The 22,542-nt window shown below is 35.5% G+C and overlaps 4 protein-coding genes across 4 annotated transcripts in view; 3 read left to right on the forward strand and 1 right to left on the reverse strand.

Moving 5' to 3' along the window:
• Window positions 1–3,916: 3,916 nt before the first annotated feature.
• slmb (beta-transducin repeat containing E3 ubiquitin protein ligase slmb) lies at window positions 3,917–12,470 on the forward strand. The gene is made up of 11 exons (XM_090171261.1): window positions 3,917–4,208; window positions 6,569–6,791; window positions 7,852–8,038; window positions 8,468–8,561; window positions 8,755–8,925; window positions 9,753–9,838; window positions 10,659–10,764; window positions 10,993–11,255; window positions 11,601–11,711; window positions 11,774–11,850; window positions 12,157–12,470. The coding sequence occupies exons 1-11, from the start codon at window positions 4,164–4,166 to the stop codon at window positions 12,321–12,323; spliced, it is 1,530 nt and encodes a 509-aa protein (XP_090027387.1). The 5' UTR covers window positions 3,917–4,163; the 3' UTR covers window positions 12,324–12,470.
• A 1,217-nt stretch (window positions 12,471–13,687) lies between these two features.
• LOC149947727 (uncharacterized) lies at window positions 13,688–15,045 on the reverse strand. Its single transcript, XM_090171494.1, has 3 exons — window positions 14,189–15,045; window positions 13,965–14,126; window positions 13,688–13,910 (listed from the first exon to the last, which is right to left on the reverse strand). The coding sequence occupies exons 1-3, from the start codon at window positions 14,995–14,997 to the stop codon at window positions 13,751–13,753; spliced, it is 1,131 nt and encodes a 376-aa protein (XP_090027620.1). The 5' UTR covers window positions 14,998–15,045; the 3' UTR covers window positions 13,688–13,750.
• Window positions 15,046–15,200: 155 nt separating this feature from the next.
• LOC149947728 (uncharacterized) lies at window positions 15,201–15,960 on the forward strand. The gene is made up of 2 exons (XM_090172135.1): window positions 15,201–15,638; window positions 15,695–15,960. Exons 1-2 carry the CDS (start codon window positions 15,259–15,261, stop codon window positions 15,864–15,866), a joined length of 552 nt encoding a protein of 183 aa, XP_090028261.1. The 5' UTR covers window positions 15,201–15,258; the 3' UTR covers window positions 15,867–15,960.
• Window positions 15,961–16,482: 522 nt separating this feature from the next.
• The window catches only part of LOC149947729 (signal-induced proliferation-associated 1-like protein 2), a 38,782-nt gene continuing 32,722 nt past the window's right edge, over window positions 16,483–22,542 (forward strand). Inside the window, exon 1 of the mRNA XM_090171272.1 lies at window positions 16,483–16,679. The gene's annotated coding sequence lies outside the window, so the exon portion shown is untranslated. The remainder of the gene's footprint in view (window positions 16,680–22,542) is intronic.

A 22,542-nucleotide genomic window follows, 5' to 3' on the forward strand; every position in this document is an offset into this window, starting at 1 on the left:
CTGTAAAAAGGGTTAAATTCAATTGTGCATTGTTTTAGTAAGTCTAACTCGCTGTTGTAACTACTTAATTTATAATATTCTGAATAAATTAAACTCGATTGTTTCGTCTCAATTATTTAAATTAAAATTAAAATTTTATACCGGGCAGGGTTTGAACCGAGAATACGTTTTTCGTAAATAACTCTGAATTGCGGAGATATCTTTGGGGGTCGTGTCGAAAAATTAATACCACTAGGGACCATTCTTCCGAGGAGAGGTATATTTTGGCTTGCCAACTTGTTCGAGTTTGCTTCGCTCCAGTAACGCGTTTTGGACTCTCCCCCGGTAACGCGTTCGCAACACACACACACACGCACGCACGCACGCACGCACGTGATTTTTACCTCTCCGAGGGGACTTTGTACCCTAGGAGGGGTTATACAACCACCGAGTTTTTCTGTCTGTCTGTGGGTCTGTCTGTCAGGCCTGCGAACGCGTTCTCATTTTCGGGGCAAAGGGTAATCACTGCGTACGCAGTTTCTTAGAATCAAGGAAAAAGTTTTTCCAAAAGCGCCCTCTTTTTGTCATTGGGTGAAGTATAATTTTTTAATCGGCCGGGATTCGAACCCGAGCCCTTTTGAACCACGGATACAGTTACGCTTCACTGAAAATTAAAAACTCTTCCGAGGAGAGGTATATTTTGGCTTGCCAACTTGTTATTATTTATTTGACATTTTAATTAAAAACGGCTTAGATTAAATGACAAAAGAGGTGAGGGCTAAATGCTTCCAATTAATAAGAATGAACTTTTTATAGGCTATTAGAAATAATTATTGATAGTGTTTAATAAATTGTGTATTCATAAATATAAATAAAAACTATTTAAACGGGAAATAATTAGCTAAACTTGGTTAATTTTGTATGTTAATAAAAATATGAAAAGCAAATGGTTCTGTTTTAGTTTGACAAGCGACATACAACTATCTGTAAAAACCAATTGAGAATAATAGTGTTGTAAAACAGCATCCAACCCTACATTAACAGTATAAGCATATGTAACATAATTACTCATAAGTATGCCACTGTTTCTTTATTCCATTCAAAAATCTTCACTAACGGTTTGTTTCACCACGAACCAGTAAAAAGGTAACCTTTTTATTCATCCTAGTAATTTTGGGAGTCACACTATTGGCTACTAACATATTTATTTAAGCCAATGGAAAACCTCTAAATTGAGAAGGAATTTTTGGCGTCGGAATTTTAGTCAGCCCAATGCAGCTTTATTGAAATTTATAAACTCGGCACTTGCTCGGTTTGTGGCGCTTGCGGATGAAGTTAAATAATGAGTAGTTTAGAAAAATAAAAGGTTGGGAAAAATGACAAGTGATCGCTTTCCGAAAATGGAACAAGTCGTCGAAGTGGAATATTCCACTAGCGTTATTAAAACCCATATCAAGCCTAGAAGAGTTAGGCCTAAGCTCAAAAGAATCTGCAAAGACTCCAACCTTGTAGATGCGCCAGAAAAGCTCAACCTGAATTTCAACTACTTTTTCCAATAAACCTGCTTCTTTTATTTGACAATGCAAATTTATTTTAGAACGTGAGTCTCCGAGAACTTCATTAATTTGCAAATTAATTACATTAACAGAACTTGACACTATATTGTAGTTCATTTTAGCTTCTAAGCCTTAGTTGTTCAAACCGGTTTGTTTACTAAAATAATGGCCGTCGGTTTATCAGACGTAGAGCTAATTATACGACGGCATTATCGGCATTTGAGATTCGATGACGTCAAATATTACGTAGGGTACGGATGACGCAATATCTGAGAAACAAACCGTTAGTGAAGAAATAGAGCTAGTGGCATACTTATGAGTAATTATGTTACATATGGTATAAGCACTATTAAAAAAAACTCAACTGACCGTACACAAAACATCAATTAACACTTTATAAAGAGTGGGCATAAATACAAAATCCGTCAGTAGACTGTTACTTAAAAAAGGTAAATAGGTCAGTTGTAAGAAAAACTTGTTAGTCCAAGTACTTTTAAGAACCGCAAACATCTATTTTTAACATGAGAATATGCCAGATTTTTTACATAATATTATTATCCCAAGGACAGCTATTTTATATTCAATAGAAACCAATACCTTAGGGATTGTATGTAAAAAACAATTAAGTTCCAGTGAAAACCAATTACCCCCGCGCAGAATTTAGTTGATATTGTACTTGGAACGTTTGGTTTGCAAGCCCGCGTACGAACGCGGCACTTAAGTGGACACTGGTGGTCGTCCGCGACATACTCAGCTCGACGGTGACCGTTGACGCCATCTTCAATGTTCACTCTTTTTTAGGGTCATCTCTCCATATAGGCTAGTATAAAAAACCCTGAAACCAGGCATTTCAACTTTGTGGGCAACCTGCTAGAGTTAACGTATTAGAATTGGGAAAACATATTGAAGGCTTTAAAGAATGGTAAACGCCTTAAAATAAGTGATTATATTATAATCGTTATTCTCAGAAGCGTCCCTTAGGGGATGTGGGACCCCCCCTACGTTTTGGATATTCGGTAAACTGAGGGTTGGAGTGTGCAATAACTGGTGGCTTTACCGGGGAGTCAGGGTCCGGCTCTTATAACCCATAAGGGCGGTGACGCACTGGGAGATGTTAGCTTCGATCAAATGGTCCTATCTCCACCTCCGACTTCGGTCGGAAATGGGCGGGAAACTGAGTTGCGGCTCAGGCTAACGGCGAGGGTCCAGGCAAACTGGCTGCCTCGGAGGATTGGGTAGCCTGCTGTGGGGCAGCTGGTCTCCGTATGAGGTGCAGTGGTGCTGTTTCCCGCGCTTTTGGGGTAACGCCGGGTTTCCAGTGCCATCTGTGCCGGGTTACTTGGGCAGCTGTGTGTGCCCGTCGTTCCCCTTTAGGAGCTCTTTCTGAAGGGTGTGGCTCTCTACCTACGTAGGTAGGGTGTCGGCTAGAGTTGCTATAGCATCCGCTCCTATTCCCCTTCTGCTGAGTTGAGCGGCTTGCGTCGAAGGTGAGACTGTCAGCGGTAGGGTTCTCTCACTGCCTTGGCTGTTCTGTCACCTGTCGGGCTGTGGACGCTGTCGTAGGGCCAAATGATAAGGACCTCCGGTGGTGTGCACTCTAATTGCTGTACACCGGGCAACCAATCTGATACCCTACTCCCCTCCACTCGGACCCCTTCTGTACGCCACTGATTACATCCGTAGACAATAAAAACTATTCAAACAAAAATTTAGTTTCGTAAGGGGTCATGTGACGTACCTGGCGGAATGACTAAAAACCCAAATATATTTCCAGCATAAAAACAGGATCTATATTATAAAAACCACTTCGTCGTCGTTCGATCTTTTGGTTGGTCAGTAAGGAAGGCGAAGGCGGGGCGGCGAAGAGAAAGCGACCCGCGGAACAGAGGGAAACGCACTGTAGATTGGGTACTACCATTGAGTTGGGAATGAAGTACTTTATTCCCAATGCAATGAAAGGTCACGTGCCGTAAAAGGGTAATCACTTCGTAATTCTAATCTACGGTTTATTATCTCTGTTTGAATATCTAATAAATTTATATAAACTTAGGGTGGGATTGGCTCATTGCAACAAATGGCGCTTCGGACGCTACAATTTACATAACTTAACGCGTTGGCATCCATGATTTGTGTCAGGTTTTTCTATTATTTCTGTATATGTTTTGATATAGTCTAATTATGTGTATGTGTTTGGATGACTGCGTACAATTCGGTAATGTTATTATTTTAATTAACAAAAACCGCAGAAATCTTTTAAAATCTCGCGCTTTTTTGTGTTTTCCAACCAAACCGCCAAAAGGTGGCGACGCTTACAACTGTCTAATATCTTAGCGTCATCTAGAGTTGCAAATAATACCAGGAACTATAAATGCTTACGTCATACAGTCACAGACTCCGCGTAGGGGCATAGTAGAAAATTCATTGTGCGTTAACCTGTGGTTCTCCGTTGCTTGGTCCTAGGCACATTTTACTTATTCTGCAACTATACCCTATGAAGTAGGCCTGCGCTGTTTCGTTCAAGATGTAGATCTGGAAACGGAATTTCCGAAGGGCATTGTATTTTGATCGAATTGCGAGCAACTCGAAGTCAGTGCGATTGACGCGATAACTTTACTAGGCCTAGTACCAATGGAGGCCAATTCTATTTCAGAAGAAAAAACTCCCTCAGGACAAGTAAGCATAATATTTTAATGTTTATTTTCTTCTACGTTATCTAAAACTAGATAATTTAGTTTAGTTGGTGTTAATGGTACGCCTAGGCCTATAGTCTAGTTTTTTGTTAGGCCTTGTCTTGGCTCAAAGCAAACTTAGCAAAGGTAGAGGGCATGTCCTTTTTTGTACTATTAGCACAAGATTCTACACTGTAGACTAAATTTTAGTTTAATCAGATTCCTAATTCAATTTATTAACTTTTATCTTGTGGAAGAAGAGTTTGGTTTTTTTCTACTGTGAAGTTATGGCTAATAAATGAGATAATTATTTAGCTATCCTATAAGGTAAAAATTTAACACCGAAGCACGAAATGTTTTGGTGAACTAATACATAAAACACTGATAAGAATATTTATTACTTAATAAATATTAGCAGTATTAATCCCTCATTAGTATCTATGTATGATTCTCTTATGGTTATCATAACGTGAAATTGATTTCATTATTCCAAAACATTTGCGTTAATGCTTCTCATGTTTTGAAACTGTGCCAATGTCATAGTGAAGGTGAAAGCCCTGATGGTTAAGGAGTTAGTTGTCTGAAAAAATAGTGTTTATTTTTACTAAACTTCTAACAATTTAGTGATGGTCTTGGCTCAGTATACGAAGAGGTAGACCCAAAGAAAATTAATCGTTTTTAATTGCAGTTAAGCCACCACATGCGCAAATCTGATGGATATTATTCAGTTTTCAGGCATAATGATTAGCTAGAAGTAAACAACATAATCCCAAAAAAATCCCAGAATATGAAATTGGCAGAATTGCAAAATGAGCAGTGTCATATACATGTGTTAGGGCCCTCTTATTAATATATTAGTTTAAAGAGGCGTAATTAATTCCATTTAAACACCTTTTTCCTGTTCAATTCGCACTGCAGTTCTAATGGTTATTAATTTAAATATAAACATAAATAAGAGTAATTCACACTTATTATCAAAACATTTTAAATTTGTCGGAGTAATTAACAGGAATAATTTTTTTAAATGTTAAAGGATAAAATCTTGGATTAATAATATGAAATATGTAATATATTATTAATCCAAGATCAAATAAAAGTATATTAAAGAAAAATCATTAATTGGTTAAGCCTTGTCAAATTAAATCACTCTGGCTCCATTTCGCAAGTAACTGGTTTCAATAAGTGTGTAAAATTAGAATGATCATTGATTAATATAAAATACCATTACAACATGTAATGCTAATGTAAGGCCAGGCATTCTCGAAGGTAATACTTTTACTCATTTTAAGAGATATTAAGCAATATTTTTTTATGTATGAGATGTCTTTTACTCAGTTTAGTAAAGACACACACACATATATATATATATATAGGTATATATATAAGTGCTGTTTTTCGTACTCTAATAGGACTTGAGATACCAATATCAGTAAGCTTTCAGCTCGAAAAGTTATTTCGTAAAACTATTAAAGTTATCGAGACATGGTGATATGCATGTAAAACAATCTAGTACCAGAGTGTGTGTCAAATCTGATTGGTATAAAATTTTCCAGAGTACATAGATATGAAATAAATGTGTCCAAAATATTATTTATTTTTACTTATTAAGTTAAATTCCAATGTATACAAGAGCTATAACATTTGGTGGTACACTTTTTAGTTGAGATTTTATATTTTGGTGTACAATGATAAGATAAACTGATATGCATCTTAATGTAAAGCTGTTAGGCATAAAATAAATTAAATTGTTACAGGTCACGAAGCTAGTGGTTAGCTTTTGTGTGACCAACAGGGTAATAAACAAATGGCTACTGAATGATAAAATGACACAAGGGCGAACAAATGGTGTACAGAGATAGTATAAAAGTCTTACCCTTTTTAGTACCAAGCTGGCAGGTCTTCCACTGACAATAAATCATGTAATACAACAGCACTAAATAGAGATAATATTGGATATATTCTTTGTATTGTAAGTGACTGATCACTACCCTGTAATTGATGTATAAAGCTTGTAGTGTTCACTGTGCCTAAGTGGTTACGTAACTGATTATAGATTTAACATTGCCAAAGACTACTCTGTTTCATGTGCCTGTAATTGGTGTACATATTTTTGAGAAGTGGTTAGCCTTTGTCATTTGTTGTTTTAATCGTAATGGAGCCAAGATTAATAATAAAATCTGAAGCAGAATTATATTTATCATTTTGATCCTCTATGAGAATGAAATTAAATGTAATTTTCTTTCATTTTTTTGTGTAGAATAGGGATTTGATCAATTATTAAGAATTAGATTTTGGCTCTACCTCGTTTATGAATGCTGTTTTAATTTAAAAAATCTGATTTTTTTATATTTAATTTTTTTCTAGATTCCTGTGACAGTATTGTATGAAAGCCCAAAACGCAAGGAATCATCACCTGAATTTAGTAAGGAAAAGGAGCTTAGTGTAAAATACTTTGAAAAGTGGAAGGAACATGATCAGATTGAATTTGTGGAGCTGCTTCTCTCGAAGATGACACATTACCAACATAGCCATGTCAGTGCTTTCCTAAAACCTATGCTTCAAAGAGACTTCATTTCATTACTACCAAGTAAGTATTTCGGAATTGCAATAATTCTAAAGACTAAAAAGGAAAACCACTAAATTTCCGATTTATTTGTGAAATTTCTGTTGAGGCTTTAACCCTAAAACCTTTATAATTTAGGTGAGATTTAATTATTTAAAAATAAATGAAATGCGTGAATTTTTCCTCTTTTTTTTAAATTTTGGAATTTCACAATATTGTATCAACAAGACAATTAATACAGAAATTCAAAAAAACAAACTTAGATCAAAGATTTTTTGTATAGCTAATGTTCCAAATTAGTATTTAACAGGTGGTATACAATACAGAAAGTGGTAAATATAGTAGGTAATGTTTAATAATAAATAGACTGCGTATTTAAAATATTAAATTTAAAATGGAATTTATCAATAAGGTAAAACTGTGTCACTTAAGTTTTTGATTGGCTGTTAAAACTTAATTATTTAGTCCACAAGCAGGCTGTGAAAACAAAATCAACTATGTTGGATGGGACAATCAACACACCAGAAAATGGGTTTATGAAACGCCCATTAATTTCTTGAAAGATTTTAATTGTTCATCGCTAAATCTACATTGTTGATCATTAGTTAATGTATTTGGATGTTTAAAAAAGAGTGAATAAGGTACATAAGCAAATACCAAGGCTTTTAACAACTGTTCTCAAGATGGATACAATAACAAGTTTAAGCATCTTACACTGTCTGTTTCAGATAAATATAACCCACACGCGCTTTTAATTTAGCATTGCAGCAAACTGTTTTTCTTCATTTTGCAAAAATACCTAAAGATGTTTTATTAAATGATTTCACTGAAATCAAATTTATTTAAATCTGACAAGGATTTCCTGTAATTTAAAAAATACCTTGTCTGTAAAGCTATCTGAAGTGGTAAGCATCCCAAAGTTGCGATTCATTGTTTAGTTTCTATGAACTTGCTAAAAATACTTTTATTCAAGTTAGATGGATGGTACATGTTAATACAACTATTAAATTAGGTTAAACATTAACTAACAAATCTTAGCTTGTGCATTTGCTTTTTAAGTGAAATTTTTTATTTTCCACTATAGAAAAAGGCCTTGATCATGTGGCAGAAAATATCTTATCATATCTCGATGCTAAGTCTTTATGTGCAGCGGAACTTGTTTGCAGAGAGTGGTGTCGGGTGATCTCTGAGGGAATGCTATGGAAAAAGCTAATAGAGAGAAAAGTCAGAACTGATACTCTTTGGAAGGGTCTAGCGGAAAGAAGGCTGTGGTAAGGATAATTAATTCCACTCTTTTTCCCACAAACAAATGGGCATCAGAATTTATCTCTGCATTATGAACCAGATCCATGCTACATGCTTTATAGCTTAAAGTGATTACAGAGTTTTTGTATTGAAGGTCTATTAGATTAGTCTTAAGCTCCGTTTACTAGAAATGGACATCTTAAATTGAAGAAAACATAAATTTAGATTTGTACCAGATAAATAATTTTCCTAGTTTATATGAATATAATTCATTGGATTATTTCTGCATGAGTTTGTACTAGGTCACAATCATATGCCTTAGTTGTAAATATTTTAATCAATCGGTTAGGACAGAATGTGAAGACTAAATCATTATCTTTACACCTACTATGAAATACACGGTTTAATTTTTCAAGATGTTATAAACACATTGAAAAATTTGGCATTTTTTTCAGGATCAAGCATTTATTTAAACCAGCACCTGGCGAACAGCATCCTGGACACATGTTTTACAGGCGGCTCTATCCAAAAATAATTCAAGATATTGAGGTAAGTTCTTTCATTGATAGTGTTATAAATTAGTTTTCAAAAGAAAATATTTTTTCTGGATCAAATGAAATTATACATATATAAGTTTGGTCCATTTTTAACAATACACTTTGAATATCCTGTTTTCCTGCTTTTTTTTATTTTAAAAGTTGGATTTAATGACCAAATTTGCTTGAATTAATTATTCCATTAGAGCATTGAAACAAATTGGAGGTGTGGACGTCACAATTTACAGAGAATCAACTGTAGAAGTGAAAATAGCAAAGGGGTTTATTGTTTACAGTATGATGATTCAAAGATTGTCAGTGGCTTAAGAGACAACACAATTAAGATCTGGGATAGGAGCTCTCTTCAGTGTGTAAAGGTACACATTTTCATAGATCTTCATTTTTAAACACTTACTTTTTTGGGGGGGGGGGGGTGTCCTAGCCCATTTAATGTAGGGAAAATATACTATAAGGTGAAGAGCAATATTTTTATCCTTTGTTGGCCTAACTTAAACTTTTACTAAAAGACCTTGCATTGGACTTCCAAAAATTCGCAATTCCCATAATGGTGTAAAATATTTTATTACATTTATATGACCAAAAGTCTATAATTACGTTCCTCAGGTGTGTCAGTTATTTGAATTATTTACTGATTCTTCTATGTGAATTGATGTCATACCCAAAATTATTATAAGCACCACTAGCAATAAAAATTACCACAAAAACCAATTACCTTGCACGGGTCCCATGTCTCAGTAGGGCTAAATGCATGCATTCATTATGCCAATGAGGAACAGAGCACATATTAGCACTAATGACTTAGCCTGAAGTCCACAAAAAGTGTTTTCATTCTAGAAATGACTAGGTGAAAATTTAACTGACACATCTATATGAAACATAATAAAAATATGATATGATAGATTGGCTGATTTATTGAAAGGTTTACTTCATTAATATGCACTGTTAAAACAAGCATAATGTAGATATCTTCACCTTAAAGGAATAATGAATTCCATATGTATGGTGGATTCACAAATTTCACCAGGTTTAACTGAAGCTAGAGGCACCAGTTTTCCCTTAAAAACAATACTTAGCGTGTTTTAGCATATCGATTTAGTTCATACTCCCTTTAATAACCAGAACTTAAACATAAGCATAAACTCTCTTAATATTTTAATTTATTTGAACCAATTTTTTTTTGTAGGTCCTCACTGGTCATACAGGATCAGTTTTATGCCTTCAATATGATGATAAAGTTATCATTAGTGGGTCAAGTGATTCTACCGTTAGGTTAGTTATAATGTTTTAATTTATAATTTCGCATATTCACTGAAGTTTTCTTAACTGTGTTAATATTTTCTGATGGGGTCTGAAACAGCTCAGAAACTTGTTTAATAGGACACCAAATAATAACGAAATTGGAATGAAACCAAATCTTTAGCTTTGGCTTAAGTTTAATCATGATTAGTGAGAAATCCCATGATAGAATCGTCCCTTTGATGGATTACACTTGTATTGTTTCCCTGATAAAATTCCCTAGCAACTAAACACTTAAGATCAATTCCCCTCCCCTTCTCCCCAAAGTGTTGTTAAGAATTTCATTGAAAATGGGTAACCTACTTTGCCATCAAAATATACACTCTGAAAATGGAAATTATGTACAACCTGCTCATAGATAGACTATAGCTACGTAATAATGTGTAATCTGAGATCTTAAAAATTACCTCTAGACAAATGAATATTTGAAAACATCTGTAATGTAATAGATGTTAACCTAAAATGAGATTTTAAGACCTTTCAAAGGTTGAAACATACTAGCATAAATTATAACTAAGTTTTAAATAAAATCAAACCTCCATATTCCATGGAAAGTATCGTATAAGGTGTTTAAAAAATCATAAATATCAGAGTTTACACGTTGATGTTATTTTCAATGCCATATCTCTTGTGAATGACCCACAGTTTGAAAGAATTGGCTTACATGGTTCTTCTATATTTTTCTAATTTTATTGTATGGAAACATCTTTTACAAGTTACATTTCTAGCATCATTTAATACCCATAATTAACGTAGGGAATCCTGTATAAAATATAGTTTTTTTTAATTGAAGGGTATGGGATGTTGTATCGGGTGATATGGTTAGCACCCTAATTCACCACTGTGAAGCAGTTTTACATTTACGTTTCAATAATGGAATGATGGTGACATGTTCAAAGGTAAAATTATATTACAATTTACCATTTTTAGGGTGGCTTAGTTAATTTGTTATTAAATTACAATCTTCTTGTAATCATTGGCTTAGACAAAGGAGGATTCCAGATCTGGACTCTCCTTTTGTTCATTACTCTAGTTAAAATTTCAATACCATTTTTTTATCTGGCCACCCTGCATGGTACCTATTGAAAGTAAAATGTTCAACTCTAATATTTATGTGCTAAAAACAGGATAGAACCATAGCTGTTTGGGATATGACCACACCGACGGACATAAGTCTAAGGCGCGTTTTAGTGGGTCATAGAGCCGCTGTAAATGTTGTGGATTTTGACGAAAAGTACATTGTATCTGCTTCTGGTGACCGAACCATTAAAGTGTGGAACACCTCCTCCTGCGAGTTTGTTAGGACGCTAAATGGTCATAAAAGAGGTATCGCTTGTCTCCAGTACAGGGATAGACTTGTGGTTAGTGGAAGCTCTGATAATACAATTAGGTATGTAAAATTTTTTATGATAAAAACTCAAAGGAATGCCAAGGTTTAATTATAATTTTATGCCAATTTCCAAAGTTTTACATTAATATGGATAATTCATAAATGTCCGAGGGCTGTTTATTTTTGGCGTAGTGTTTCTATGAGTGGTATTTGGATAGTTACCAGAGGTTAACTGATTTTTCTCAGTCAATATGGTATTAGTGTACACTTGAACAAAAATAACAATTCAATGTATTCACATAATCTGTGTTATTTTGAAAAATAAAACTTTTGGCATTTTTTGTTGAGAGAATCATAAAAATTTAATTGATTGGAAACTAATATTTTGTTGACTATTTGGATCAGACTCTGGGATATAGAATGTGGAGCCTGTTTGAGAGTTTTGGAGGGTCATGAAGAATTAGTGAGGTGTATTAGGTTTGATAATAAACGAATCGTGAGTGGCGCATATGATGGGTATGTTTAAATTTTTTCGTTTCTTTTCTTAACAATTACTTATTTTGCTTTAATAATTAAAGAAAAATTAAAGTGTGGGACTTAGCTGCTGCATTAGATCCCAGAGCACCTGCTGGAACTTTATGTTTAAGAACATTAGTGGTAAGTTTCAAAGTGCAAAGGAACTATCTTTGACAATATAGTTTTGGCACAATAATTATTTTCCGTAGGGATCGTACAACCCAGATCGGGGTGGTTAAATTTCCGTATAGTACCTAATTATCTGTTTTAATAAATGTCTGTACTCTTTCCAGCTATTTTAATAAGAGTTGGCTAGAAATACGTTACAGGATATGTTAGGATAATATTGATGGGCTCATATTTATATGTTATTGATTTTAAGCAATATTTCATAGTTATTTAAGTTCTGTGTAGTTCTTTTGCTGTTTTTGGTTTTCCAATTTATTGCAGGAACATTCTGGTCGCGTCTTCAGATTGCAGTTTGATGAATTCCAAATTGTGAGCAGCTCTCACGATGACACCATATTAATCTGGGACTTTTTAAACTGCACGCCTCCAGACACGCCCTCCATTAAATCGCCTTCCAGGACATACACATACGTCTCTAAATGACGACACTATTTTAGTTTCAAGATTATTAGGTGTGAGAGCTTAGTCGAATGGTGACCACCAAATCGCCATTCATTTCTGAACTTTTTCACTAATACCTTTAAATTAAATTCCTTCACCCACCCCCTCCTAATAAGAATTACTTCTATTAACCATAATGCTAAGCTCTTTGCGATATTTATACAAATGTAGGCGAAAAGTAACTAATGTGAATGTTCCAAATGTGTCAGTGCGCGCAAAAAATACTATTAAACAACGTTAAATTATCAGTTTTGAAAATAGCTATAAAAAGTTTTATTTCTCAAGTTCCTGCGTGTGCTATATTTCGCTCGACGGTCCCGAGATTAACTTAACTATTAAACTCGTGCGAAGTAGAGAACTTTTTCAAAGGCCTTGCATTGCGTGGTACGGTTGTATAGAAACAATGATCGAGAAATTTAAGACTCGAATACATACAAAACTCCAGCTGGCTGGTTAAATATATATTAAGCGTTTCCTCCCTGTGGATTTGCGACGTATTTGTTAGAGTTAAAGTGTCAACTCTAGAAAAAAAATTAAGTTAAAAGAAACTCTGGCAAAATCGTGAGTTTAAGAAAATTTTTTGTCTGTGACGTCGTGTTTATAATCTTGGAAAATTCGTTTAAAATTTCAATATCTATAATTAGCACATGTTTGAGTAAAGTAACGTAACTCAGTCTTCTTTGAGGCTTTAAATGTAATTTTTTAAAAGACAAGTTTAACTTATCCTTCTTTTTCTAAAAGGTTTATCCGGTATAGGTTTTTGTGAAGCGTGATGACAAGAAGAAAATTGTTAGATATTATTTACTTAGCAATCACTAGGCCTAAAAATGATTTCAATAAAAATTTTAATTGTAAAATAAAACTGGTTTTAAATGTGTTTCTCAATGTATTGTAAGATCTTAATCAGTTTTTTCCACACAATTTCCACTGTATAATTTCTTGGCTTTAAGTAAACTCAACTTGGCTCGTTTTATGATTGTTTTAGGAGAGCATAAGTCATATAAATTTAGCCCAGGTACAATATAGAATTTTTGGCTTTTATTGGGTCAATTTGAAAGTGGTATTCTAGAAAGGAGCTTTGAAAAGCTATGCGAGACGCGGGCTGACGTAAAACAGCGATGGCGACGTTTGTTTAGGGGTTACAAAAGGCTTAAAGTAAGTGTCATACTTATGATCGTACTATGGCCATTTAGACTATTTCCGTCCCATTAGAAGTGTTACAATGATTGTTAAGTTGTACATAAAAGGTTTGTTCTAACAGGGCACCAATCTTTAGGATAGAAAGACAATTAGAAAAATTTTTTAGGAGTTATTGGAGCAAATAGCCGCAATAATTAAACTTAGAATAACAATATAAAATATTTATTATATAGTCTTGTTACAAGATTTAAAAACATATTTAAGAATCTTTATATTGGTACTTCCATGAACATAACAATATGTCTGGTGTCAATATCACAGAATGGGAAGTTGTTTCTACAAACTCTGATGGACTTGTATTCGTGACCCAGCAAGGCAGCGTTTTTGTACCACCAAGCTGCACGATTATTTTCTTTTGGCGTATACATTCTGAAAGATTAAAAGTATTAATCAACCAGAGACTAAAATTTGTAAAATTTCCACCTAAAAAAGTCCGAAACCCGATGTCCGTATTCTTCGTAAAGATCGGGCTCCGCGGCCGTTTCGCAAACCATCAAGCTTAAACAGTTCTTTAAGTCGTTAGCTCGAACTACATCAAAGTACCCCAGCCAAGGATCCTCGTCAGTATCATCAGTATAGGTTTTGCTGTGAGGAATATTAAACGACCGTAAATGTAATCTGTAGGTATTTGCGAAAAAACTATGTACCTGTTAGCGTCGTCGATAGGCCGATTTGAAACATCGTATATCATAACAGCTTCGTCGAAGATTCGTTCAACTGACAAAACGCCGCTTACGTCAGTTACTTTGAATACATTACTCTCCGTCGTATTGAATGATTCCGGTCCGCTATCAACTAGCAACTCGTCACCGCTTGTTACAGTTTCGTTTTCAGTTACAACGGCGTTGAGATTTGTTACTAGAGATAGCTCTCGTTCGTCGAAGGCTACAGATTCGATAACGGATCCAGGCTCTTTCTTATTGACCTCTTCAGCTTCTGTCAAATCCGTAGAATTTGGTTTGTAGTCTTCGTTAGCTTCTTCGGACCATACATCTTCGTCTGTTGTAAATATGGAACGGTTCGTTACCAACAGCAATATCTCGGATTCGGTAGATATAACGGGCGAAATGGAATCGCTTGAAGATAATACGGCTAAGCGTGTATGATTTTCCGCAACCACGTAACCTCCACTTCTTAGCCCCGAATCGTGGTCCCCGATGTTGAAAACTTCAGATTCTGACGAGTTTCCTGGTAATCTGATTCCGTCTTTGACGACATCGTACGGCCCTGATACGATGTAGATGGTGCTATTCAATGTCGAAGATCTTCTATTTATTGGATGGTGGTTTGTCATGTTAGCCAAGACCCTCGCAGCTTCGGTGAATCTAGAATCTGAGAACCCTGGTATGTTTCGCAAAATCCAATTCAGCGGGCTCGATACGATCGACCAGAAACTTCGAGTTGGGGAAACGTATATTAAAACTATTACTAAGGCGAATAAATAGTTGAACTTCATCGTGTCTGACTGGTGGTTTTATTAGTTAAAAGTAAATGATGAATTCTAATAATATTTTGTCCGCTTCGTTTGAATTTATAGCGGAGTTTGTTAGTAAACTTTGCCCTCTTTTTTTCCAACCTTATTTGTTTTTTTTTAAAACGTATTTAATTAGATAAGCGACGGTGTATATAAACCCAAATTTTAGCAAACAAACTAATCGATTTGTATTTACTTCAGTGAGAGGTACCTTGATAAATTTAATAGCTAAACTCGAAAATTATGGTTCACTATCTTAAAATTGAGAGTTCTCTGCTAGTTATATTTAATTTCGGGTTTTATTTTGCGTCGTCTCACTGGCATATTTTAAGTTCTCCTTACAAGTACGTTTACGAAACCGTTGATAACAAGAAACTAGATTTAGGAGCGAAAGTATTGGGCAAAGTGATCACGAAATACGCGACTTACGATTTCAATCAAACAACTTACGAAGCGTTCGCGGTCCAGGATTGGAGCGACAAAATGGTTCATAAGAGGGAAAAATACTTCAAAATGGCTTCGAAACTCGATTTGGACAAATGTCTGTCTCTTATGGTCTGCGAATGTTGCGCCGACCAGTTTTTTTACGGTGACTACGGGAAAAGGACGCGCGATTTCTTCAGGTAACTTAACAATTTCCCATTCTTGTATGCATTGCGTTAATTGTCGTAATTTCTAGGTTCTTAGAACCCGTAAATAATCGAACCCTCGATCACACAAAATGGTTTCACGAAGTTGCTGAGATTGGTTTGATTGGAAAATCGAGACATTTCTGTAAAATTTCTTTTAACTTATGCAAAGCTAATATAAGACGACTAACTATAGTAGGTAGAAAAAAACTTGGTTTTTAAAAACTTGATTCGCAAATATATATATATATTTCGACCTTTATTTATTTATAAAGATTAAATTAGTATTAAATAAAGTTGTTTTATTAGAGTATAATCTGTGCCTTTACACTTTTTCAAACCAATTGCGTTTCGCTATCTCTTACTCTTATTTGAAAGGAAACTTTTAGAAGGAGGGCTTCAGAAGCTAATTAAAATTGCCGCCTATTGAAAATCTCAAATCAATCCAAAATATTTATTTTTAATAAATTTTAATTTATCTCAAAACGTTACGAAACTTGTTATATTATTAACGGAAATTTAATTTATCGATTATTTACTAAATTAAATTAACTTGCGACTAAGCTTGATAAATTATGTCCTTCAGATGGCGTCGGTGTTTCGTAAAAAATCCTACTCCACTATCTTGGGGGGGGGGGGTCGCCGATGTAAGCTAGTCTTTGATCGTTTTTTTGTACAAGATAGATAGTACAGAAACGTTCATTGAGCTCTCTAAAACTGGTTTTCTCCCTTCCTTTCACGCCCCCCCCCCCCTCCCCTTACACTTGTTCAGTCTCTCTAAAGACTGTCTTAGTAAAAGTCGTCAGTTCCTTACGGGCAGTCAGTGTACGACGCTACAGTTTGTCTTGTAGCCAGTATTTCGAGCGAATTTGTGGTTTTTAATTTCAAATAATTTTAAGTAGTATTTTTTGAAAGGTTAAATCTACGACTGATTTTTATTGGATTGATGTTTCGCGTGATTGTTTAACGGTAACCACGAACTCTGGGAGACATAACAACGAACAATAGCAACGGAACGAGTTTCCTCTCTTTAAGGTACGTCAGAGTTTACTTTCTGTTTTGGTGGGGTACGCTGTCCGCCACGGCGGGGTGAGGTCTCTTTTACTACGCTACTCCGTCGACAGAAAATGTGAGAAGAGATATAAGCCTATCAGAACGTCCCCAGCTCTAAGCTAGTTGGTAATTAATTGTTTACAGGTCTTTCGTCTTTCCGTTATACGACCGGAAGGGCGGTAAAATGCGATTTTACAAGTATACCCGATTACGAAATAACTCCATTATTTCATTGTCAAATTGACATTACCGAACCGAATTTCCTCGAATATTTGAGGATCTGTCCCGAAAAATGTTAGGGGGTAAGCGGAGGGGACTATTTCTGAGACACCAAGAGATATTTTTTACTTCGGTTACCATTCTTGACTAAGAGAGATTCCCGGAGGCGATTTCCCACATTTAACCATTTCGTTAGATTTTCGCGTCTTACCCGAACCCGAGGCGAACAAATGTTTTTGGTTTTTCCTCTTCACTGCCAAGTTAATTAACGGTTTAAAATTTCTACTTGGTCCTGTTTGAATTTAAAAATTTGTCCAGTAGAACGACCACAGAATTATGTCTAGGATGTAAATTTTACTTAATTTCTTAATTGCCAATCGCCTTACAATGTAAAAAACCAAGCTGTGGTAATTGTAGACAAGCTATAAAATATAATACGGTGAGTCACCTAAAAATCATCAAGAATATAAGCTTGCAAGAAATTACTGATCCTACATGGTTTTTTTCCGTGCGGAGTGAAAATTTATTTTCGCATCGCACCCACTGCGCGAATAGAAGCTAGCCCTGGACCTACGTGTGACCTCTTTTCTATCCGCTCACGTAACTAGAAAGAGATTGTGAAAACGGGGTTTTTCATCTTAACTCAACATACATTTCATTTGTTTTGTTTTGGCGAAGGATGGCGGACGCGTGGATCGGGCAAAGTTCGTCTTCAGCGGCCCGAAAATCGCGTCTTCCCCATTTACGCGTACATTTGCAGAGTCTGCAATTACAGATCTAGTGATCCACTGGATGAAGTATCATTTATTGGCAAATCCGCGAAAGGCCTACACCAGGGTCGAGTCGCGAGTTTCAAATAGCAGTTAGATAAGTTCGCGTTTGCGGTGGTATCGAGCCCGATATTTTCCGTTGAACTTGTAAAAAGACGCGCTTAGATTGATAAGTAGATAAATTTTGTGTACGCGACCTACCCTCCGTAAAAAAGAAAGAAAGGGAGTTGTAAGGAAAAGTTTCGAAGTAAACAGGTTTTTTTACTTTTTTTTTTCTTCCCCCTTTTGCCATTAGGGTGTTTCTCCCGAGAAAAGTACGCTCCGTAGACTAGGAACTATAGGACCTTTTGGCTAAATCGAGGGTTCGTTGCTTTTATCATAAACTTATGCTTTTATATACAAACAAAGTATTTTTCGCTCGGCTTATTTGCGAATGACGGCAGATTCGACATCAAAAGGAAAACGCTGTTCGCGTGAGTACAGGCTGCTGAACTAAACGGCATTCTTACCTTAGCTCGTTTTTAAGCGTAGACCCGCCGTTGATCTGAACACAGACCACCTACCCCAAAAAGGACATGTATCGCTGGTAGTAAACTCCAGTGGCGTACCTAGGGGGGGGGCGGTCCGCCCCGGGCGGCCCCTTCTAGGGGCGGCATTTTTCACTCAAGAAAAAAATTCGTCTCTTTAGTAATGGTTAACGTTTAGTATTTTCTCGTAGTGAGCAGGCCCGGATTTAAGGGTAGGCATCCTTGGCACATGCCTAGGGGCCCCCACAAAAATTAAAAAAACAATTCCAAAGGATTGAAAAAATCCAAAAATTTGTTGAGACTTAGCTACGGCCCTGGGGAGTTCCAGAGGGCCCCTCTCTAGTTCATTTTATGACCTTGATTTTATTTTATTCTATCACGGCACAAGGTTTTCAGTCCTTAGGAAAAGATTTTTCGATAAATCGGGGATAATTATAAATGAAGAAAGTATTAGAATTATACAAGTTTTTAAATACGAATTTTACTTTCCTGAGTCCGGCGGCTACTATCGTATTAATAACCGTAGATAAATGTCCGTCGAAGTTTTAGCCGATCGTTTTCAGTTTTTAGATTAACGGAAACGGATTATACGGATAGTTGAAATATATCTGTGCTATGTACTGTAGATTACTCATTTGACATTGACACCGACTTTTAAGTTTGTAAGTTCTTTTTTTTTCTGTATTTGTTTTTACTTCATTAATTTTACATGACATTGATAATAAATATAGTAAATTGTTAAGCAAGTTTATTAATCTTGAATTAACCCTTGGTTTAAAATCGAAAATCTAACAATATTATCAATATGTAATCTAAAACAGTGTTGCCAATGTTTGAAAGTTGAAATTCCCATTACTGGGTAGTAAATTTCCCACAAATTCCCACACCTATATTTAGCCCCGCCCCCAAGGAAAACATAACGGAAAACATGCCATAATTTTCAAAATATTTTATAAATTACTTTTTAACATTAAATTTTATTGAAATTACAATGTTTAAACATTTTTGTTGTTAGGCTTGTGCATTGATTGATTGCAGTATTAGGAGGCACCTCCTTTATATTATTTATAAAATCACAAGATTCACGAAAATACACAGCTCTAGATAATTTTGGGCTTACTGTTGATAGTCAAATTTAAAAAAACAGGATAAATACCCGCGGACATGAAAATTCCCACAAAATCAACGTTTTTGAAAAAAAATTACCTTTTCCCACAGAGCCAAAATTAACCCAAAAAATTCCCACAATATGGGAAATTTTCCACCATCTGGCAACACTGATCTAAAGTGAAACCAAAACTTTATCGTTTCCTTCAAACGTTCCATAATGTTATGATGTAGTAGTGTGCACGACCACACAAGACGACAAAATTTTTTTTTTAGGTAAGACTAATATACCGTTATATATAATCCGTTTTAATTCTTACTAAATACTAATTATACCGTATAGTTGTACGTAGACACGTATAATACTTAAAAAAATTTACTTGTGCCCCTCTAAAATTGATCTTTTTTAACTCTGAATTTTATAGGAAAGCGAAGGAAAAATTAAAAACTCTACCGAGGAAAGTTTGGACGCGTTGTTTTCACCGAATGCCATTTTAGTTTTCCGCGAAGTTTTAAAGTTAAATGAAAATGTTTAATTAAGCTCTTCGAAAATCGTCAATATCGTGTTGATATTTCGAACATCAGTATATAAGCTCGTTGTTTTGCTAATCGGTGTACGTATAATCCCCTTTAGCTCGTGATATTATGAGGGTTCGCTATATTTTTATATAAGTCATTGTCTGGTATATATAATATGACTAAATAGGCGTAACGGAAGACGGTGATCCAGAAAAAAATCCTTTTATTAGTGATCCCTTTAATTGGGCCAACCAGTTTTCGGTGGTGGGGAGGCGAGGGGCTTTTATATCAAGGGGACAGGAATAATTCAATTGTCCCTGGTTTTCGATTGTTGTATGGCGAGCAATTGTGTCGCTTGTTTTAGAATTGCCTCTGTCGTTTCTTTTTTAATGATCCATCGCACGAACATCAATTCGGGGCTCTTTCGTGCGCTGACCATTTTCCCGCGCCTCTTTTTGGAACGGTACGAATTCCGACAGTTGGCTTCTACCAAATTCTTCGCGTTTTCTGCCCCTTTAATCGTTGATCAGAGTTATTGATCATATGATTTCATTCTTTCGCCTTCCTAAGAGAAAGTCATAAAGTGGCGATAAAAAAGTATATTGTACTTTATTTGCATTTTTGTTGTCCGACGAACAAAGCTTTATCGATTGACTATTAAGTAACAGATTCTCTAGACGTGCAAAGTAAACGTAATTACTTATTTGCGAAAAATTATTCAGGCACTAAGAAGATAGGCTAGTATCGTTAGTCTCCGTTACCACCGTCGTATGCTTTGTAGCTAAAGTTCGTCTGCTTCTAATAAAATGTAGACGCGATCGTCTATGTGTGAAAGAGTGTCGCGGAAAATCGTAAGCGAACGAACTTTCGATTAAAAGTCCCATATTCTTAGGTACCCGAATGCATTATGAGAAATTAACCGAGTGCTGAGTGTTATGGCAACCTCTCAACGTCCAATGGCAGGGTTTCCACCAATTGTTCACGGTATTCGTCTTAGTATCAATTTGCGATCGCATCGGGCGGGATTTGAACCACCGCCTGTTTGACAGGCGGACGTTCTACCACAGAACCACCGACACTCATTACGCTTCATCGAAAATTAGACCTTAAGCTTTATCGGAAGCGTATTTAATAGAGTACGAAATTTTGGTTTAATTGATATAGAACAAGATTCCGTGTAAGATTTAAATTATTGCATCGAAGAAATTCTAATTTAGCGATTTCTCTATTGATTAAAAACAAATGCGCCACCCAGGTTTTGAACCCGGGCCGTTCAGTTAGGCAGTTGAGCGCTCTACCACAGAACCAACGATAACTCCTTAGCTAAACTGCAAATAAGACTCATCGTAAACATAATAGTTAATAAATACAGTTATAGTGGTGTGTGACGACACCTGGATATATCCTCCGAGGAGAGGTAATATTACGGGCTTGACCGACTTGTTTAATTAGGATATAGGAAAATGATCGTTGATACTCGTGAAAAAATATGTCAAATTATTGAAAAAAATATTTTTTTTTATTATCAAATTTCCTGAGTTTGTGACAACTTTGACTCGGTTAATTATTATTACGTCAGACGTGTATTCACACGGTGAAAAAACTTAATCCTTTGTCATTTTTTCTGTTAACAAAAAGGCTTTTCCCCCCACCATACCGTGAAACCCACGGTTCCATTGTTTTTGAGGTCGTGACGGCAGACGCCAACGAAAAAACCCAGGAAAAATATTCGGCCCATAAAAAAAAGTAGTAGCAGCAGGAGGAGGAAATAAGGGTAGTTGCTACAGAATTTAAAACTTCGTTTGTATACGGCTGTCTATTTAAAATGTACCAATACGAAATTAATAGTTTAGGGGAGATCTTTTCTCGTAGCTTATTTTTAAAATGATAAGATCTGTATTAATTAAAAGGATTTAAAAGCATAAACTGGCAAATAAAATTTAAGGTTCTATGGAATATCTCTGTGACAAAAAAAAACTAAGGTGATAAGGTTATAGGTTATTTATTGCCGTATAAAAATACACTCTTTCGAAACAGAGCGGCTCCGTAGTGGAGCTCAGCAAAAATAGAACAAAAATTGAACAAAAATTACTCAAATAAGCGTAAACAAAGCAAAATTAAAATTAGACAGCAAAAATTAAAATTAAACAGTAAAGGTAAAATTGGGTTAAAGGTACTATCACAGTTAATATCGATAACAATTTCTTAAATGGCGACATTAATGATTACTTTGAGTATGAACTTTAATATTTAAGGAACAACGGATTTTCTTTATCTATGATTTAAGGAAAGCGAGGGGTGATTGGTGCTAGTTGCGTTAAAAACTAGTCGAAGCGCTGGTCAGCGGAGGATTTTTTTCTATTTAGTGGTTACTCCCTTTAATAAACTCTTAAGCCTCGTAATGGTGAATCAAAACCAATTCAAAACTCCCGTCGAAGCTTACGCGATGTACGCCATTTCTTTTTAGGTACGCGAGCTCTACCTGCCCATATAGTATCTTGATATATTTCTTATCTCGCTTTTTAAGTGATCGGCGCCATTAATAAGCCTTCTCGTTGCTAAAATCTTTTATCTAGATTTTACGAGTTAAAAGAATTGTTTTTTTTTTGGAGATACGATAACTGTCACTTTTTGTTTCGTCGATGCTGTTCTTTTAGTGGTCGATGAAGGGGACGCGCCTGGTGGGGCACCATTTGCTCCTCC

Source organism: Leiobunum rupestre, chromosome 4 (genome assembly GCF_980474605.1).
Source record: "Leiobunum rupestre chromosome 4, qqLeiRupe1.1.hap1, whole genome shotgun sequence".
Lineage (NCBI taxonomy): Eukaryota > Metazoa > Arthropoda > Arachnida > Opiliones > Sclerosomatidae > Leiobunum > Leiobunum rupestre.